General features: G+C 66.1%; 3 protein-coding genes across 3 annotated transcripts; 1 reads left to right on the top strand and 2 right to left on the bottom strand.

Annotated features, from left to right (window-relative positions):
* Positions 1 to 609: 609 nt before the first annotated feature.
* C2H2orf81 (chromosome 2 C2orf81 homolog) lies at positions 610 to 3,692 on the bottom strand. Its single transcript, XM_055794104.1, has 4 exons — positions 3,567 to 3,692; positions 2,615 to 2,842; positions 2,310 to 2,516; positions 610 to 1,967 (listed from the first exon to the last, which is right to left on the bottom strand). The coding sequence occupies exons 1-4, from the start codon at positions 3,690 to 3,692 to the stop codon at positions 1,029 to 1,031; spliced, it is 1,500 nt and encodes a 499-aa protein (XP_055650079.1). The 3' UTR covers positions 610 to 1,028.
* Positions 3,684 to 11,411, top strand: WDR54 (WD repeat domain 54). Its single transcript, XM_055797228.1, has 10 exons — positions 3,684 to 3,732; positions 4,253 to 4,472; positions 5,369 to 5,431; positions 5,642 to 5,708; positions 6,108 to 6,164; positions 6,439 to 6,566; positions 8,514 to 8,614; positions 8,806 to 8,968; positions 9,143 to 9,217; positions 9,677 to 11,411. Exons 1-10 carry the CDS (start codon positions 3,713 to 3,715, stop codon positions 9,806 to 9,808), a joined length of 1,026 nt encoding a protein of 341 aa, XP_055653203.1. The 5' UTR covers positions 3,684 to 3,712; the 3' UTR covers positions 9,809 to 11,411.
* Positions 11,412 to 11,800: 389 nt separating this feature from the next.
* LOC101924848 (rho-related BTB domain-containing protein 2) lies at positions 11,801 to 17,052 on the bottom strand. Its single transcript, XM_055797229.1, is given in 11 exon segments — positions 11,801 to 12,072; positions 12,074 to 12,108; positions 12,181 to 12,286; positions 12,404 to 12,492; positions 12,735 to 12,885; positions 13,154 to 13,272; positions 13,659 to 14,037; positions 14,039 to 14,582; positions 14,671 to 14,856; positions 16,551 to 16,654; positions 16,758 to 17,052. Coding segments are annotated over 11 exon segments (2,040 nt in total). The 5' UTR covers positions 16,950 to 17,052; the 3' UTR covers positions 11,801 to 11,937.
* Positions 17,053 to 18,039: the final 987 nt, after the last annotated feature.

The following is an 18,039-nucleotide window of genomic DNA, read 5'->3' as shown; positions in this document are numbered from 1 at the left end:
CCCCGATGGCTTTGGGTGCAGGGAGTGGAGCCGGGGCCACCCACCTGGGCCACAACCAGAGACACCGGCTGTGCAGGACGAGTGGCTGGGAGGCAGCTGTGCCCCCGCAGGCAGGGACCTGGGCCAGCACCACAGCCTGGGGACACGGGGCAGGGGCAAACCCCAGGGAGTGCTTGTGCAGTAAGGCCACACGGGTGCTTCACCCCCTGAAGCCCCTCTCATTTCTCATTTGGTGGCAAATGAGCCACAGGGTACAGGCTGCATGTGGCTACAAGCTGAAAAGCAGATGGTAGGTGGCTGTGTGGTGTGTGCTGGAGGGCTGGCAGCCCCCGGGCTGCTGTAGCCAGGCTCCTAGCCCCTGCTCCAGTGCAGGAGTCCGTGGTGCTGGTCCTCAGCACAGGACAAGAGCTGAGCAATAGAAACTTCTTTATTTAATTCTGTTTTCTTTAGCAGAACTTGCAAAAGGCACCGAGCTCCCGGCCTCGCTGACAGCCAGGAGAGCCTGTGGCACTGCGTTGGTGCCCTGCTCTACGCCAGCCCAGTGCTTGCAGTGGTAACCTGCAGGGATGCTGGGTCCAGTGGAAACGTGCCGAAAGCTGTGGGCAAGGAGCCCACCTGGGACAGGGGGGGTGTCTCCTGGAGCTCAAGCACCCAGCCGCAGCACCCAGCCCTGGAGCTGCTGGAGCCTGTTTCCCAGACCAGGAGCTCCAGGATCGGGGGTTAAGCAGGCAGGTCCGCTCCCTGGGGTGTGAGGAGGAGGATGGGGAGGGAGCTCATGGAGCACCACTAGCCCCCTGCAGCACCGCTGCTCCTGCCCGGGGCAGTGGCTGCACCACCAAAGCGGAGACACAGCACATCAGGAGCGTGGGGGGAGCCGGCCTGGCTGCACCCTCATGCTGGGGCTGTGGTGAGGCATGGGGCCGGTTCACAGGAAATTCGAGGGACATGGCAGGGAGCCAGGTGGGGGCTCTGAGCCAGGGGTGCACCCGCCACGCTGCTCATGGGCCCCAGGTGGTGAGGTGCTGCCTTCAGCACTCACCATCACCCATGACCTGCTCGGCCACAATGGCTGGGAAGGGCAAGGTGGGGCAGATGGGTCTCAGGTCCCACTTGGCCTCCCCCATCTCATCACCATCCTCATCCTCCTCCTCACCGTGTGCAGGGATGCAGACCCTGTGTATCACACTGCCACCCCATCGGACGGTCACACCAGGGGCCAGCCAAGCAGGGTCCAGCAAGGAGCCAAGCTGTCGGGGCACAGGGCCCGGGGGCTGTGGGGACCCTGGGGGGAGCAGCTGGAGCCATCCCCGTCCCACGGTGGCCAGCCCCCAGGGCAGCTGCAAGCTGCCCAGCTCCAGTGCCTGGCTGTGCCAGCCACCACCGCAGGGACATGCAGGCAGCTTGGCCTCTGCACCCAGGTCCAGGTCCAGCACCTCCACCTGGGGCTTGATCCAGTGCTCAGGCCGGCTGCCAGGGCCCAGCCTGTGGACCCCTAGCATGGTGCCAGACCCCTCTTGCTTCACCCCTGTGCTGTGCAGGGGCCTCCCTGGCCAGATTGTTACCAGGCTGGTGCAGGAGGGACGTGACAATGGTGATGTGTGGCTGCTGGCCCTCATGACGCTGCTCCCCACTGTGTCCCTGTGGGGTGACTGCAGCAGACACCATCCTGGCTCCAGCTGCCCTGGGGTCTTGGCCAGGCCGGAGGGTGGGCAGGGGGCTGGTGGCCTGGCCAGAGGGGCTGGCCGAGGCAGAGGCCACGCACGGGGAGGTTTTCCCTTGGGGGGTTGGGAACTGACGGCTGCCTTGTCCTGCGGCGGCTCCAGGTGGCACGGCACAGGCACAGGCAGGATGGCACAAGCACTGGGGACCTGGCCAGGACAGAGTGGCTGCATGGGGGGAGATCCAGTGTTGGGTGCTGGAGAGGGGTCCTGCCTTCCATGCTCGCATGCAGCCCTTGCACCAGAGACCTGCGTGGGAGAGGGCAAAGGGGGACCTGGCATGGGCTGGGATGCTGGGGTGCCCTACAGGTGTCATCGGTGCTGCCTCCCCTGACCCAGCAGCACTGGCAGAGGGTGCAGCCCCAGCCCCCTTGTTGTGCGGGAGCTGTGTGGGTGCTGGCAGTTCAGCACCCAGCACCATGACGCAGGGAACCATGCTGACAACAACTAAACACCCACCAGGCAGACCCGACAAACGAGCCAGAGCTCCCCAGCGGCTCAGCAGGTGTCCCCTGGCCCCAGAGCAGCCCAGGTTCAGCCCATCCCTGTGGGGCTTGCTCGTGGCCACAGCAGGCTCAGGACACATCTCACCTTTCCCTCGCCCAGCGAGTGGTGGGCGTGCAGGACAGGGACAGAGCCCTGTGCCCAGGAGTCCACGGTGCAGGGCTCAGGCTCCTCATCCTCCTGCCAGATGCCATCCCTCTCGTGACCCGTGTCCCCCTCATCCCGCATCAGGAAGCGCCACTGGACAGCATGCAGGAGGGCATCCCGTGCCTGGCCCACGGCAAAGGGCACGCACTGCGGGCAGAGCCAGCCTGAGCCCCACGCCCCCCGAGTGGGGGCTCTGAGGGACCCACACTCACCCTGGGCACCCAGCACCCCCCCAGCACACCCACCTGCTGAGCCGCGTGGGCTTTGGAGCACTCGTCCAGCAGGCGGCCCATGAGCTCCGCGATGATGTCCCCGACGTCCCTGTCTGCCCGCCGGGCCCCGAGCAGGTAGAGCCATTCGGCCTCAGGCAGGCGCCCAGGGCCAGCAGCGGCTCGGGCAGCGGCCACGGTGGGCGGCCGGGACTTCTCCCCACGTGACTTGGGGGCGGCCGCCCGCTCCCGGGGGGTCATTTTCTGCATGAGACACGACAGCCCTCTCCATAGGGTGCGGGGGCACCCGCAGCAGGACCGTGCCAGGCCACACGGTTCCCAGGATGGAAGCAGCCTGCGGTGCCCCTCAGCTTGAGAGGGCCCAGAGATGAGACCCCCCTCGCTCGCGGCCCAGGGGTCCCTGCTGCCCCAGGCCCTCAGCAGTGACACCGGGTATGGGGGAGCAGGGGGAGCCTCCGTGCCCTGCCCCATGGCGGCGGCGGCTCTAACATGGCGTCCTGGTGCTCCCCACAGCACCTCCGTGTACCCCAGCTCTTCCCAGCACACCCTGATACACCCCAGTGCATCCCAGACCTTCCCAGCGTACCCCAACACGCCCCAGTGCATCCCAAATCACCCTAAGTCACCCCAGCTCACCCTAATATACCCCAGTACACCCCAACCCGCCCCACCATGCCTTAGTATAAACCACCTCATTCCAACTCACCCCAATGCACCCCAGTACACCCCAGCATGGCCCCAGTACGTCCCAGTACACCCTAATACAGCTCAATACACCCCAGCACACCCTAATACACCCCAGTACCCCCCAGCACTCCCCAATATCCCCAGCATACCCCAATGCACCCCAGCTCACCCTAGTACACCCCAGTACTCCCCGGCACTGCCCAGTATCCCCAGTACCCCCCAGCACCCCCAGCGCCCCTCAGTACGAGCACACCCCAACACCCGCAACCCCCCCGCTCACCTCAGCCCCCGGCCGCACCACCATCCCGCCGCCCGGCCGCGAGGCGCGAAGCGTCCCGGTTTCCACGGCAACGCTGGCCCCGCCCCCCGTGCACCGTGACGCCCCTCTGCGCGCCGCCTGCGTCATCACGCCGCGCCGCCGTCTCCATGGCTGCGGCGACCAGCGGGTCAGCTTCCCGTGCCGGGCACGGCGGGGACCGGGGAGGCCCAGGGCTGGAGGGGAATCCCGGGGCCGGGGGAAGCCCAGGACAAGGGTGGGGGGGATCTCAGGGCTGAGGGGGGATCCCAGGGCCGGGAGGGGGGATCGCAGGGCTGGGGAGAGGGATCCCAGGGCCGGAAGGAGGATGCCAGGGTTGGGGACCCCGTGCCGAGGAGGGGGGGATACCGGGGCCGAGGTGAGGGGAACCCAAGGCTAAGGAGAGGGCAGCCTAGGGCTTGAAAGGGGATCCCAAGGTCGGGAGGGGATCCTAGGGCTGGGGACCCAGGGCCGAGGGCAGGGGGAGCCCCAGAGCCGAGGCGGGGGACCCCAGGGCCGGGGGGTGAGCCCAGGGCCAGGGCAGAGCCGAGGGCCGGAAGGGCCTGGCAGGGGTACAGGGAGGGCGCCGCGGCAGTGGTGGCTCAGGGAGGGCAGCGGGAGGCCGGCAGTGAAGTGCATGGCCAGTGCCCAGATCTGCCCCGGCCCTGCAGGATGTACCGCAAGGAGAAGAGCATCCAGCTGAAGAGCAGCAGCGCGGCCCTATACAACAACCTGAGCGTGCTGCCCCTGCCTGGCAGGCAGCTCACCTGCTTCAGCACCGTGCACGGCCCCAGCCTTAGCATGGTCACTGCCGATGGGCTCGGCTTCTCCCACCGCCAGCTGCAGGCAAAGGAGGGCGGCATGACCGTCAGCACATCCCTCCTCACCCAGGTACAGGCAGCGTGCCCGAACCCCTGCTTGGGCCACGGGGTCGTACAGCTCAGGCCCTGCTTGGCAGATCCTCCAGCGGGGAGAGCAAGCTCACCGGCCCATTATCTGCCACCTTCTCACTTCCAGCCCTCCAGCAGACCCATCACTGGGAGGGCTGTGACATGCAGCAGCAGAAAGCAGGTTCCCTGACCTGGACCATAAGGAGTGCCCGCTGCTTCCAAAGTTGGAGGCGGAGTAACCACTAAACCAATAAGCGGCTCCCAGTGTGGCTGTGGAGGAGATGCCAGGGAGGGACGGCTATGTGAAGGTGGAAGGAGTGTGGTGCTGCCAGCACCAGGGTTCACCAGGGCTGGTGGGAACAGGACGGGGTAGTGCAGTGTGACAAGGAGTGCCTGGGGTTTGCTGTGACATCGTCTCTTGGTCTCTGCTTTTACCTTCTGTGCCCCAATGAGGACAATGCTCACTTGGCAGGGTGTCTCAGCCCTAGCAGAGGTCTGTGCTTAAATGCCGACCTTCTCTAAGCCAGGTACATGGGACCCACTGACCACTAGGCCCAAACAGGCCATCTGCCGAGTGCGGGGAGGAGACAGTGGTACTACGGAGTGGTGAAGAAGGGTCTTCCCAGCTGAGCGCATGTGGCTGTAGAACTACTTGGGCAGAAGCAGGAGCCTGCAGTGTCCTAATTATGGGGAAGGGGAGAGGGAAGGAGCATCCTGGGCAGGTTTGTGAGACCTTGGGGGGTCCCAGAGGATGGTAGGAACCCATCTCCCATGACAGGAGCCAGAAACATGCATGTCTCTGGTCAGCTGCAGACTGTCCCTCCCCTGGAAGGTGGGGAGGGCTTTTGGCCTGTCTTTCCCTTCCCCGGCCTCCTGCTGAGCTGCCTTTCTTTCCAGGCTGCTTGGTGTGTCCTGCCATCACGGGTCCTGCTGGTGCTGACCTCTCAGAAAGGGATCCAGGTGAGGCAGTTTCCTGGGGAGGGTGAGGAGCAAAGTCATGACACTGGGAGGATGAGCTTGTGTGGACAGCTGGGCTCCTGGGTGCACAGGGGAACCTTCTGAAGGTCCTGCTGCACACCCAGAGAGCTGTCTAGGGGCAGTGGTTGAGCCTGAAGCCCTGAGAGAAACTTCCCCAGTCTCTTGGGCCTCACCCCGTTGCTCTGTCTCCAGATGTACGAGTCCGATGGCTCCATCATGGTTTATTGGCACGCGCTGGATGTCACAGAGCATCCTCCAGGTAAATCCCGGTGGGAGTGCAGCGGGAAGCCCACAGCCCCTCTGCCCACTCTTCTTCCCTGGATGCCTGTGACTCCTGTAGCGCAGCCCAGTTCCTCCTGGCCTAGAGACCCCAGCAGCCTTGCTCCCAGTCTCGGCTGGGACTGAGCCAGGACATCCGACACAGCAGTCTTGCAGAAGGGTCTGGACAAGATCATAGCGTCACCCTGACTTCTCTGTCCTGGCTCAGCAGGGGCCTGGGGGGGTTGGAAAGGGGCTTGGAAGCACCCAGCATGGCAGCTGTGGGTCTTGTCCTAAAAGTGACACTCAAAACAGGCCCCTGGTGCCTCACACCGCTGTGCTGGTCTCCCTATTTCTGGGAGCTGCCACAGGTCGTGACCGGCTCTTGGTTTCCCTTCAGCACAAGCAGTGTTTGCTCGAGGGATTGCTGCAGCTGGCGGACGCTTCATCTGTGTGGGTGAGCCAGGCTGGGGAGTTTGGGGCCGGATGGGAGGGGAGGGTGGTGCTGGGGCTCAGGGATGCTGTGGCGACGTGAGGTCAGCCGATGGGGCTGGGTTGGCCCTGCAGTGTCTCTGTGGGAGCGACTGTGCCGAACAGAGGGGCAGGTTGGCGAGTGGCATCAGTACGGAGCCGCCCTGCAGAGGCCGCAGGGCTCGGGGGGAGCAAGGAGCCCAGCTGGAGGCTCAGGGTGTGACAAGTCCCTGCTGATGCCTCCTCCGGCCCACCCGCAGGAACGTCCTCTGGGCTGGTGCTGGTGTTTGACATCCCTCCCAAAGGGACGAACATCATGGTGAGCGAGGTCCTGGAGCGGCACTGTGATGCCATCACTGACATTGCAGCAGAGCTGGGTCAGGCGCCGGTATGTGTGGGGTCAGCTGTCAGCAGCTGGTGGGGTCCCTGCTGCTTGGGGGAGGGTGGTGGGGGCTCCAGCTGTTCCCTCAGCCCCACGGGGACATCTCAGAGGTGCTGGCTCTGGGAACTGAGGTTTACCCAGGCCATGGCTGAGCCAATCCTGGAGTGCAGCCAGTCACCCTGGGAGCCGGTGCTCTCTGGGGCCAGCCCAACCTCTGTTGCGGGCAAACCATGGGGAGGCTGTGGTGTGGCAGAGGTGCCCCAAGCCAGCCACTCTCCACGGTGCAGGGGAGCAGGTGGCTCTGCCATCTCCTTCACCAGGGTTGCTAGCTTTTGTGGCTGCCTCTGCACGAGGGGCATCTCCCCTATCCAGGTGGGATAAATCTCAGGGAGGAGGTGGCTTGGGATGGCTACTTCCTCGGCCCTGCTCCCAGGAGCCTGTGAGCCATCCTGCCATGGCTTAGCGCAGCCTCTCAAGATGAGGCAAACCGGAGCCAAATGTAGTTTAAAATGTACACTGTAATATGCCAGGGCTGTTCCCTTTGCTGCCTGGGCAGCTAGGAGCAGCTATTCCATCCATTATCCCACCATCCCCATTTCCATTGGCCTTCAGCTGATCTCTGCCTCAGCACCTCAGTCTCTGCACATTTCTCAGCTGATGGAATCTCAGGCCCGGTCACCCAGGCTCTGGGAGAGCAAATGCTGGCACAGAGAGGGGCAACAAAGACAGTGAAGGAGCCGATCCCACCGCACATGCAGCAGCATGGCTGTGGGAGCATGGCTCATTGCCAGCCCAGAGTATTCCACGATCCATTGGGCTGAGTGCTGGCACACAGCAGAGCTGTTGGAGCTAAGGCTGGCTGTGGTACAAGAGCAAATGGGCAAAACTGGCCACGAATAAACCCACGCGAAAACTAACGCTCTCGCCATTAGAGCGGCGAGTTACTACAGCAGAGCCTCCCTGCGGGAGTGTGGCGAGAGGAGGGCACAGGACATGTCCTACCCATGGCTCCGGAGCCATCCCGGGGGACTGGCTGCTGGGACAGGACCCTGCTTGTCCTCCCCAGGCTGGGTGGTGGGGTGTGAAGAAGCCGAGGGCAAAGCCGTGCCTGTGTGCTGGCTGGAGGGATGAGCCTTTCCCCCTTGCCAGCGGAGGGAGATAACCGACCCAAGGTGTAAGCGGGACCAGTGACCTGTCTTGTGGCAGATGAAATAACTTCACCTGATTACAGAGCACAGTCTGGGACCGGGATGGGGCTTCCTGCAATTCAGCCCAGTCTGGCTGACATCTCTGCAGACACACTAATTGGATTCCTCATTATTGGCTGACTCCTTCCCAACGAGGACACTTTCCTATACTTTAATTAGTTACATTTAACTTTCTCTGCGTTTGGGACTCCCCTGAACAATTAATTGCCTAGAACTGGTTCCCAATTAGCCTGGATATGGAGCTCGTTTATGTGAAAGCTGTTCTGTCATCTACCTCTCTCTGCAGTGACTGTCCTCTAACGTGGCTCTCTTGGACTTTCACTGTGGTTTGTTAAAGGCTTGTGAGTGAGAGACGGGGCCTGGCATGTGAAATCCCAGGTTCCTGTAAGGTGAGGTGTTGAGACTCAGGCACAGAGGGAGGAGATGCAGCAATTCTTCCTAGAAATTTATCCTATGTGTAATTAGTGTTGCTAAACACAAACATGTTTAAACTGAAATGCCCGTGTGTGATCCCAGCCAAGCCTTGCTCGTTCACAAAAGGTGTCAGCAGTTTCTATGAGCTGTTAAACTTTAAGCTTGTTCTGCTGCAGGCTCTGGCTTTGCTGTGCAGCAGCTTCGGTGGTGCAGGCAACTGGGGCAGCAAGAACTTTCTGCCTGGCGTGAGTCAGCTGCTTGCTGCCAACAGCAGAGCTGGCTACCCCGCAAGCGGCGCCAGGGCGGACGCTGACCCACCTCTGCTTCACAGGATGGGGCTGGTGACCTGGTGACCGCCGATGACGCTGGGACCCTCTGCGTCTGGAGCACAGGAGAGGAGTTTGCCCTGCTTAGCAAAATCCCGGCCTTTGGGTAATCCTGAGGGGCAGGTGGAGCCACGCAGTGGGGTCCTGTGAGTGCGCGGTGGCAGACATCCCCGGCCAGACCGTGTTGGTGTCTCGCAAGGGATGGGAGGGTGGCAGGAGGGGGACACCCAGCACCAGCCCCCGGCATGTGGGTCTGCAGCCAGGAGGGGAGGAGGTGAGACGTGTCCCTGTGCCCAGCTGCACCTGCTCCTCCGTGAAGCTGTGGAACGGGATCGTGGCTGCTGGCTACGGAAACGGGCAGATTCGGCTGTACGAGGCAACAACTGGTCTCCTGCGCGCTGAGGTCAATGCTCACGCTCGTTGGATCTACGCACTGGACCTGGCACCACAGACTGGAAAGGTATGGCTGGCTGTGCTGGGGCATCCCACCCCAGCAGCCCACCAGCCTGGAGTGTGGCAGCCTGCGGATGGTCAGGCAGGAGCTGCTTCCTTGCCCCAGCACACGGCATTGCCACCTCCATGGCATCCCTCTGGCCTCCCAGTCCCCATGGCCTCTGTCCCGCTCCCTTTGCAGCTGTTGTCGGGTGCAGAGGACTCCTTTGTTCATGTTTGGAAGCTCAGCAGGAACCCGGACACAGACGATGTGGAGGTGAGTCTGTGCAGCAGCAGCCCTCAGTGGGGAGCCTGGGGCAGGCTGGTGGTGCTCCAAGGCATCGCTGCCCTGTGGGGCCACAGCACAGACGCTGCTCTGTCCTCTGTCCTCAGCCTCTGGTAAGGCACCATGACCACAGAGAAGGGCTCAGTGGAAGCCCCGCCAGGCCCAGCCTGAGCAGCATGGGATAGCATGGCTGTCTTCTGTCCCCTGCTGCGATCCCCAGTTCTGTCCTAGACTGGCAGAGGTACAAGCCGGGAAGGCTGCTCTGTCTGACGGGGATATGGTTCTTGAGCTCCTGAAAGGGCAAGCTCAAGCCACGGCCCACTGGCCTGCCCACATGCCCACGGTCCTTGTCTGTCACCCCGAGAGGATGGCTCTGCAGGTGGGCAGGGGCCTGAGGCAGGTCCTTGGGCTGTGGCTGTGCCACGTTTCGGCTCCTCTCCCCACTTGCAGGTGGAGCACTGCCACGGCGAGTGTGTGACTGACACGCAGGTCTGTGGCGTCCGCTTCTGCGACCCCGAGGGAAACTCTTTTGCCGTGACCGGCTACGACCTGAGCGAGATCTTCCGCTACGGCCGCACGTAGGCTGCGAGCTGCGGGGTCTGTCCAGGGCAGGGAGCACTGGGCTACCCTGGCACTGCGGTGCAGCTGCACTGCAGCACTGTTGGCAAAGGGGAGTGCATCGCAGACCCCCCACTTCTGCTCCATGGGGCCCGGGCAGCAGCGGCACAGGGGTGCAAATCTGTGCAGAGGTGCAGCTGAGCCAGGATCCCCTCGCTCCCAAAGTGAACCTGCCCTCAGCGTGGCATGGCCATGTGCCGGGAACATGGTCTGGAGCGGCTCCAGCTATGCAGGCCCCCGAGTGGGTCCGTGAGCAGGGGGCTGCCCTCCCACTGGCCCCCCCAGCCCTTCCTGCAGGGTAGGCGGGCCAGCAGGGCAGGGAGCAGAACCAGCTCCCCTTTTCCCAGCCGCAGCTTTGGTGCAGACGGGAGAGGATTCAGGGCAAACCTGTGTGACACGCTGCTCCGGCCGGGAGAGCCTCGGGAGCTGTTCCCAGCCGGGGCGATGGCGCCTCGTGGGTGCAGCACCTGCGGGGCCGCCCTCCCCTGGGGCAGCACCGTTACCCGGGAGGGGAGAGGAGCTGCTGCCCCTCCCCAGGGAGACATGGGGACGCGCAGGTCCCCGTGGCACCTTCCATCCCCACGGCACTTCCATCCCCATGGCCGCTGGCCAGATGTGCAGGGCTGCAGCTGTGCTCCAGGGCTGGAAGAGGCAGAGGCAGCTGCACCGCGCTGTCTGCCAGGGCCCCCCAGGGACAGTCGTGTCCCCCCCCCAGCGCAGCCACTGTGCTGTCCCCCTGCTCCGTTCTCACCCTTGCCCCACCCTGCTGGCTTTGGCCCTGACCTAACCAGCCTGTGTGGGAAGTGGGGGGCAGATGCTGCGCCAGGACATGCCCTGGGCCCTGCCCTGGCCCCCCGGGGGCTGCCCTGCCCCAGCTCTCCCGTCCCGGCCGCGGGAGCTGACACAGCCCCAGGGACCAGCTCAGCCTCTGGCTCCGCTCCCAGGGCGCTGCGGAGCCAGCTCAACCCAGGACAGGCCCTGGAAGGGGGGGAGAGACCCCCCTGCAGCCCCCAGTCCCTCCTGCCATGCCGGAGCTGGGGATCCAGCTCTCCCTGTGCTGCCCAGCCCTAAGCTATGGGGCAGAGACACCCCCCAATTTCCCAGTCATCTGTTCTCCCCAAACACACACCACCTGTGAGCCCCCCCGCCCCAGACAGGGGTCAGTCCCACCGCACATGCCATCTCCTCCCCACTGTGGGTCAGGACCCCATGCTTCTGTTCCCCATGTGGTGTGTACCCCCTACCCATGATAAATGCACCTAAATGAAGCCCCCTACCCCGTGTTGCTCCTTCCTGGGCAGTGGGTCGAGGGGCCGGGTGGGCGATGGCTGAGCACTGGGTGGGGAGCGCAGAATCCAGGCCCGTTACAAAAGATTTTATTAAAGGTTAAAACAGCCGATGCTGAGAGGCATTGGCAGCCCTGCTCACCATGCTGGGGGGGGCCCTGGGGGCAGGGGGGCCCAAGGGCCAGTGTGCTCATGGGGTGAGGGTAAAAAAGTGTAAAAACGGTTGTGCAGTTTGGCCCCGGGACACCCGGGCCGGGGACGATGGCCCCTGCCGCAGGGACACAGCCCATGGCCCCACAGGGGCACGTCCAAGGCACAGAGATGAGCTGGGGGGGCCAGGCCGCCCTCCCCCCAGGCAGGAGCGGCTCTTACAGCCACACAAGCACCCAGGGACCCCCAGGAGCCCCATGCCCACCACCCCACCCACCTGCCCCGCTCACAGCTTGGTCCCCCGCCTCTGTCGGGGGAGGGGGAAAATACAGCACCAGCGAGCCCTGCCCGGGGGAGCACCTGGCACGGGAGGGGGGCGCACGGGAGGCCGGCAGACCCCCACTCCCCGCCTGCCCCCAGCCCCGCAATACTGCTCGATCAGAGGTAGCACCAGCGTCGGCCGGGGCCGGGGGGCCCTGCCGGGATGGCTCCCGCGCCGGGGGAAAGGCACGGTGGGACGGTGGGGGGGCCGGGCCGTGGCCCACCGCCTGTAAACAGCCAGGGTGGGGGGTGTAAACAGGCAGTGGCCGGGGTAGGCAGCCCTCGGCAGGGTGAGGGGCTGAGCGGGCAGCCCCTGGCCCAGCCTTGTCCCCCGGCTCAGGAGACGTGGGGTGAGGGCCGCCAGAAGCACCACTTGCTGCGGGTGTGCTGCTTGCGCTGCAGCTGCTCCTCCCGCTCCCGCTCCTTCTTGGAGCGCAGGTACAGGTCCTCCTCCTTCAGGTACCACACGGCGCGGCCAGCGGTGCCGCTCAAAGTGCGCCTGGTTCTCTGCAGGGCCGGGGCACCGCGGTCAGAGCGCGGCACGGCCCCCCACGCTGCCCTCGGCCCCCCGCGCCCTACCTGCGGACATGAACTTCATCTCACGGGGGAAGCGGCGGCAGACGCTGTTGTAGTTGGTGCAGATGTAGTGCAGGCACCAGGCGGCCAGCTGCCGGGCATTGTGGAACTGCGGGCAGGGGCAAGCTGAGCAGGGTGCACGGTGCAGGCAGCTGCCCGCACCCCACGGTCCCCACCCCACCCCCAAGAGCTGCAGGGCTTGCAGCGCAGCCGCCTCACCACATACCTGCGTCATCTCCAGGTAGATGATGACCTGCTCGTCGATCTCCACCCGCTGCATGAAGGCTCGCAGCAGCTCATCCACGGCGTACTGCTCTGGGGGGGGACAGGGGGACAACCGTCAGCACCGGGGAGAGCACGTGTGCCGGGACATGCGCCCCAGCAGCCGGGCTGTGCCCTGGGGGTATGGGCTCATCCGGCTCTTACATAAGGACCCCATTAATGACGCACTGGGGACACATCGATCCCTGTCCCTGCAGCACCGTAATATTGGCAGCTGACATCAGCGGGGGCCGGCAGGGGGCTGGGGGGGGGGGGCAGGGGTGCCTGGGCCTCACCTGTGAGCGCCTGCAGCCGGGGCAGGCAGAGGCGGTTGGTGAGGATGAGGAGCTCCATGGCGTCCAGGTCAGGCGTGGGGGTGAAGACGCCGGTGTAGAGGAAGTCAAGGACGGCGCGCAGGCAGGCGCAGTTGGTGCCGGGCAGGGAGACCTGTGGGACAGGGGGTCTGGGGGGGCCCGGCATGCAGAGCCGCTGCCAGCAGCACCTGCCCTGGCACCGCCCCCCCCGCCGCCCTGGCACAGACCCCTGCTTTCTCTCTAACAAGAGGGAAAGCAGGACTCGCACGTGCCAGGGTCAGGGGGTCCAAGCCAACCCCCAGTCCTCAGCGAGCCGATGCTGCCAAGAGATGCCCATCCTCCTTGTGGCAGAGCCAGTGGGGACACCCCTCCCACCATCACCATCCCTCGCGGCCCCTCACCTCAGCAGCGTAGCTCTCCCGGAAAGCCCCCCGGAACATGGCCATCATCCAGTCGCAGCCGGCAATGAGCAGGGGCTTGTGCGCCGGCACAGCCCCATCATCCACGTGGAAAACCACATCTGGATGGCAAGGGGACAGCATCAGTACAGGGACAGCCAGCCCCCAGCCACCTCAGCCCCTGCCACGGCTGGCCCAGGGACACACGCTCTGGGCACTGCTTGCAGCCCCCACCATGGCTGACCCAGCACAGGGAGCGTGGTACTGCCACATGTGCTGGGGATGGCACGGGGAAGGGACGAGGGCTCCAGGACCCCCAGACCACAGCATTCACGGCAGAAGGAGGGGGATCAGGCTGGCTGGGAGCCCTGGGCCCAGGCAGGGCACTGTAGGAGCCAGGACACCCAGCCAGAGGGGAAGGAGCTGGATGATGTCCCCAGCCAGGGCAGCCCTGGTGGCCCTCCCTCTGCTCCCGCTGGCCAGGGACCCCCCCCCCACCTGCAAAGACCCCCCTTCCCCAGGCACTCCTTGATGCGGTTGGCACGGCGGACATGGAAGGCCTTGGTGATCTCCTGGTTCATGAAGCTCTCCTTGTTGAGCACGTTGGCCACCATCATGCGCAGGTCAAAGACCTCTAGCAGCTCGGCAATGGTGGCCACCTGCATCAGGTCCCCACGCGCCTGGTCCAGCCGCCCCGTGTAGAGGTACTCCAGCACGGCGCGGAAGGGCTCTGCCTGCACCCGCCGGTCCATGCACACCACTGCCATCCGCTTCTCTCGCCCTGCCACTGGGTCGGCCACCAGCTCCCAGTGCATGCTGATGAAGCCGCGGCCCCACGCCGACAGGTCACGGCCACTGCCACCACTTGGCGCCCCCGCCGTCCCCTGCTGCTGGCCGCAGCGCATCATCACTCTGCGAAGTCCGCAGCGGGGCGTGCGCCCCCACAGCCAGGACCCCCCGCTCCCCGTCCAGGCTCTTCGTGCGGACAGCAGGCTCCTTTCCCGCCCCCCGTGGCCCCTCCAGGGTGAAGAGGTCATAGAACTTGGAGCAGGAGGTAGCCAGGTAGACCCGGTGGGCAAAGACCTGCTGTCCGCCTTGCAGCTGGAAGACAACGTCGGCACAGAGTGGGGTGCAGAAGAGGGCAGCAGGGCCCCAGCTGCGGCTGGCCGGCGGGTCGGGGACCTGGATGACGGGTGGCGGGGGCTTAGGGGGCAGGAAGGGGGCCTGCAGCAGTGGCCGCTGCATTTTCTTCAGGTGGGACTTCCAGAACTGGAGGTGCCGGCGGGAGATGAGAGCGGCACGGATGGCGTTATCGAAGACGTCCTTGATGCCAAACTGGGCCACCACACTGGTCTCGTAGTAGGGCACCCCCAGCTCCTTGGCCACCTCATGGCCCCGCTCCGGTGGCAGGATGTCCGTGGGCTTGATGGGCCTGGGGGGGACAGAGTGGGGCTGCGTCACCACGTGCGGAAGAGCCTGGCCCCCAGCCACCCCCTGCCCGCCCAGCATGGCAGTCTCACTTGGCCAAGGGGCGGCGGGCCCGGTTGACAGCCTCCAGGTCGGCATAGCGCAGGTCCAGCTGGCACCCCACCAGCACGATGGGCGTGCGGGGGCAGAAGTGCTTGATCTCAGGGTACCACATCGTCTTCACATGGCGCAGGGAGTTGGGGTTTGCCAGCGAAAAGCACAGCACGACCACATCTGACCTGTGGCCACAAGGAGGAGGAAGGTGAAGGCAGCCCTGCCCCAATAACAACCCCCTGTCACCTCTGTATCCCCTGGCCACCCCTGCACCCTGCTTTGCTCGAGGAATGCCACAGAGATCCCATCCCTGCCCAGGGGGACCAGGCATCGCTGGAGACAGCCACCCCCAGCCTGGGAACCCCCGCCTGCCCTGGCAAGGCTCTGTCCCATGGCCCCTGGGAGCCCCCCAAGACCAAGGAGGAAGCCAAGGACACCCAGCTCTGGGTCACCATGGTCAGCCAAGCCAAGGGCCAGCCCAGCTTGGGTCTGGCACAGCGCTGGCACGGCACAGCACAGGGTTTGCCCTGGCCCCTGAACCCCGCAGCAGAGCACTGGGGCAGCAGCTGAGCACAGGTGGGTGCAAGGAGGGGCCCATGGAGTGCAACCAGGCCAGTGCCGGAGCATGAGCCAGCCCCTGGCATGGGCAGGGCTGCAGGGACCAACCCTGCCTGGCCACCCTGGCATGGGGCTGTCAGGCTGCCACCGTTGTCCCAGCCCCACGCCAGCTCTGCCAGTGGCTCGGGGGAGCCTCCCCAGGCAAGGTGACAGGGGACACGCGGAAGGTGCCAGCAGCGCCCAGGTCCCTGCGGTTCCCGGGGCCTTATAAGGCGGCCGGGAGCAGCCACGTGGCCCCAGACCTGGTTTGTTTTTAGTCTGCGCCTTGCCAAGATGTGACCAGGAGGCCCGCTTGGAGCCAGGCCCATGTCAGGGACCAAGATAGACGCCACCCGCTGCCTCCCGCGGGCCCCTGGCCAGCATGGGAGTCACCACTCACCCAGGGGTGATGCTGGCCCGAGGCAGGACCCGGCATCCACCACCCCAGGGGTCGGAGCCGGCAGACCCAGCACGGCTGGCAGCACCGAGCACCTTGGGGCAGCCCCCCATATCCCCTGGCCAGGGGTGCCCCCACCCCGTGGGGCCATCCCGGCCTCTGGCCCCTGACCCTGGGGCAGTGCAGAGGGGAGATTAGAGAGTGCCGAGCCGTGCTGGCACGGTGCGGCGGCCGATAAGAGCCTGGACGTGCCAGCAGCCACGGGAAGGGTGGTGTTTACAGTGTGGCGGGGCCGGGGGGCTGGTGACTGCTTGGCCATGGCCCAGAGGCATCCCCCGCTGCCAGGCCAGCACCCCCAAGGGAAGGGTCCTGGCACTCCAGGGCCACCCCCCTCCCCAGAAAGGCAGCCCTGGGGAAGCTGGTGCCAGCTGCCCCCCGGGGAAGCTGCAAGCACCCAGGGTTCCCTGCCCAGTTGTCAGGGTGCACAGCCCCACTGCTGCCCCAGCTGGGGCCACGGTGCCCCCGGGGCACCCAAAGCCGGGAGGTGGGGGCACTCCCAGCCCCCGAGGGTTTGGGGTGCCAGAGCTGCCCTCTGGGCACTGGCAGGAGCCCAGGGGGCCCCTTCGGCCCCACGTGCCCTTGGACAGACAGGGCAGGAGCAGGGCTGGGGGGACAGGGTGCTAGGTTGGGGTGCTGGTGTCAGGGACTGGGGTGCCAGTGGTGGGGGTCAGGGTGCCAGGTTGGGGTGCCAATGGCAGGGGTTGGGGTGCCAGTGGCTGGTCGGGGTGCTGCAGGCAGGGGTCGGAGTGCCGGTGGCAGGGGTTGAGGTACTAGTGGCAGGGATTGGGGTGCTGGTGGTGCGGCTCAGGGCACCCGCGGTCCCACCTGCCATAGGCGAAGCGCCGATCCTTGTGGTGGTCCCCGAAGGTGTCCCAGAGGCGCAGGGAGACGCTGACCTCGTCCACCACATCCCGGGAGCGCTCCAGCACCTGTCCGGACAGGGAGCGCCGCCGTCACGGCCCCGGCCCCGGCCCCCGGCGCCGCCCCCCCGCGCCGCCTGCCAGTGCCCGCCGCCCCCCCGGCGCCCCGCACCTCCTGGCAGACGCGGTACTGGTCGATGGCCCAGACGGTGGGGACGTGCGTGGCCAGCAGCTGGTACTGGCTGAGCGTGGCGTTGCAGGCGCGGGCGCAGATCAGCCGCGTCTTCCCCACCGCGTTGTCGCCCACCACCACGCACTTGATGGTCTCGACGTTGGGGCGCTCGTAGTCCACGTCCAGGTCCATCGGCCCCGCGGGCGGGCGACCGGGCCCGGGCAGCGGCCCCGCACGGAGCGGCCCCGCACGGAGCGGCCGCGCTCAGCGCCGCCCCCCGCCCATGCCCGCGCCGCCGCCCGGGCCCGCTACCCCGCCCGCCCCGCCCCGCCCCGCCCCGCCCCGCCGCCAATCCGCGCCCGCCCCGCCGCGCCGCCCCGCCCCACCCGCCCCGCCCCGCCCATCCCGCCAATCCGCGCCCGCCCCGCCCCTCCACGCCCCGCCCCGCCACCCCGCCCCGCCGCCGCCCCGCCCGCGCGCGGACAAAGGAGCGCCGCCAGGGGGCGCCGCGGCCACGTGACCGCCCGCCCCCCCCTCCCACCGCCCCTTCCCCGGCGCGCGGGGCCGCGCCCCCTCCTCGGGGGGGCGGGGGGGCCGGGACGCGCCCCCATCACCACGCCCCGCCCACCCGCGGCGGGGCACCGGCAGCAGCGGCCACAACGGCGACAGCAGCGGCACCGGAGACACCAGCGACACTAGTGACACCCGCACCACCGGTGACACCAGTAACATCAGCAACAGCAGCAACAGCAGTGAAACTGACACCACCACTGACACCAGCAACACCAGTGACACCAGCAGCACCAGCAACACCAGTGACACCAGCACCACCAGTGACACTGTTCACCCCTGCAGACCAGCCTCCCGGCACAGCCAGCGCCCACCTCTCACCTGTGACACCAGTGAACACCAGTATGAACCACCAGCACCAGCACACACAAGTGAGGACAGTGACATCAGGGTGCTCCAGCACAGACCTGTGATACCAGTAACACCACCAGCACTGCCGGTGCCCCCAACACCCACAAGCCTCCACTGGGCTCCCCGGGAGGGCACCAGAGTGGCACTGGGGGGGGGGGGGGGTGTCACGGCAGGTGGGGGCTCACAGAATTGGTGGCCATAATGGGCTGGTGGCCAAGGTGAGTTGGTGGCCACAGCAGACGGGTCCCCTTGCTGGGAGGCTGGGCGCATGGGGCCTGGTGGCACGTGGAGCCTGGGATGGGGGGGCAGGTGGACAGGGGCTGCCCCACCCCACAGCCCTGTTTCCCAGCTGCAGTGTTTG

Source organism: Falco peregrinus, chromosome 2 (genome assembly GCF_023634155.1).
Source record: "Falco peregrinus isolate bFalPer1 chromosome 2, bFalPer1.pri, whole genome shotgun sequence".
NCBI lineage: Eukaryota > Metazoa > Chordata > Aves > Falconiformes > Falconidae > Falco > Falco peregrinus.
This window is presented reverse-complemented; position numbering and strand designations above follow the sequence as displayed.

What these genes read in the sequence shown, in the direction of transcription:
- C2H2orf81 (XM_055794104.1), bottom strand. Translation starts at nt 3,692, where the DNA reads ATGACGCAGGCGGCGCGCAGAGGGGCGTCACGGTGCACGGGGGGCGGG. An exon ending in TGGTGCGGCCGGGGGCTGAG is followed by an intron (nt 2,843 to 3,566) that starts GTGAGCGGGGGG and finishes TGTCTCATGCAG; the next exon opens with AAAATGACCCCCCGGGAGCG. An exon ending in AAGCCCACGCGGCTCAGCAG is followed by an intron (nt 2,517 to 2,614) that starts GTGGGTGTGCTG and finishes CTCTGCCCGCAG; the next exon opens with TGCGTGCCCTTTGCCGTGGG.
- WDR54 (XM_055797228.1), top strand. Translation starts at nt 3,713, where the DNA reads ATGGCTGCGGCGACCAGCGG. An exon ending in ATGGCTGCGGCGACCAGCGG is followed by an intron (nt 3,733 to 4,252) that starts GTCAGCTTCCCG and finishes CCGGCCCTGCAG; the next exon opens with GATGTACCGCAAGGAGAAGA. An exon ending in CGGACACAGACGATGTGGAG is followed by an intron (nt 9,218 to 9,676) that starts GTGAGTCTGTGC and finishes CCCCACTTGCAG; the next exon opens with GTGGAGCACTGCCACGGCGA.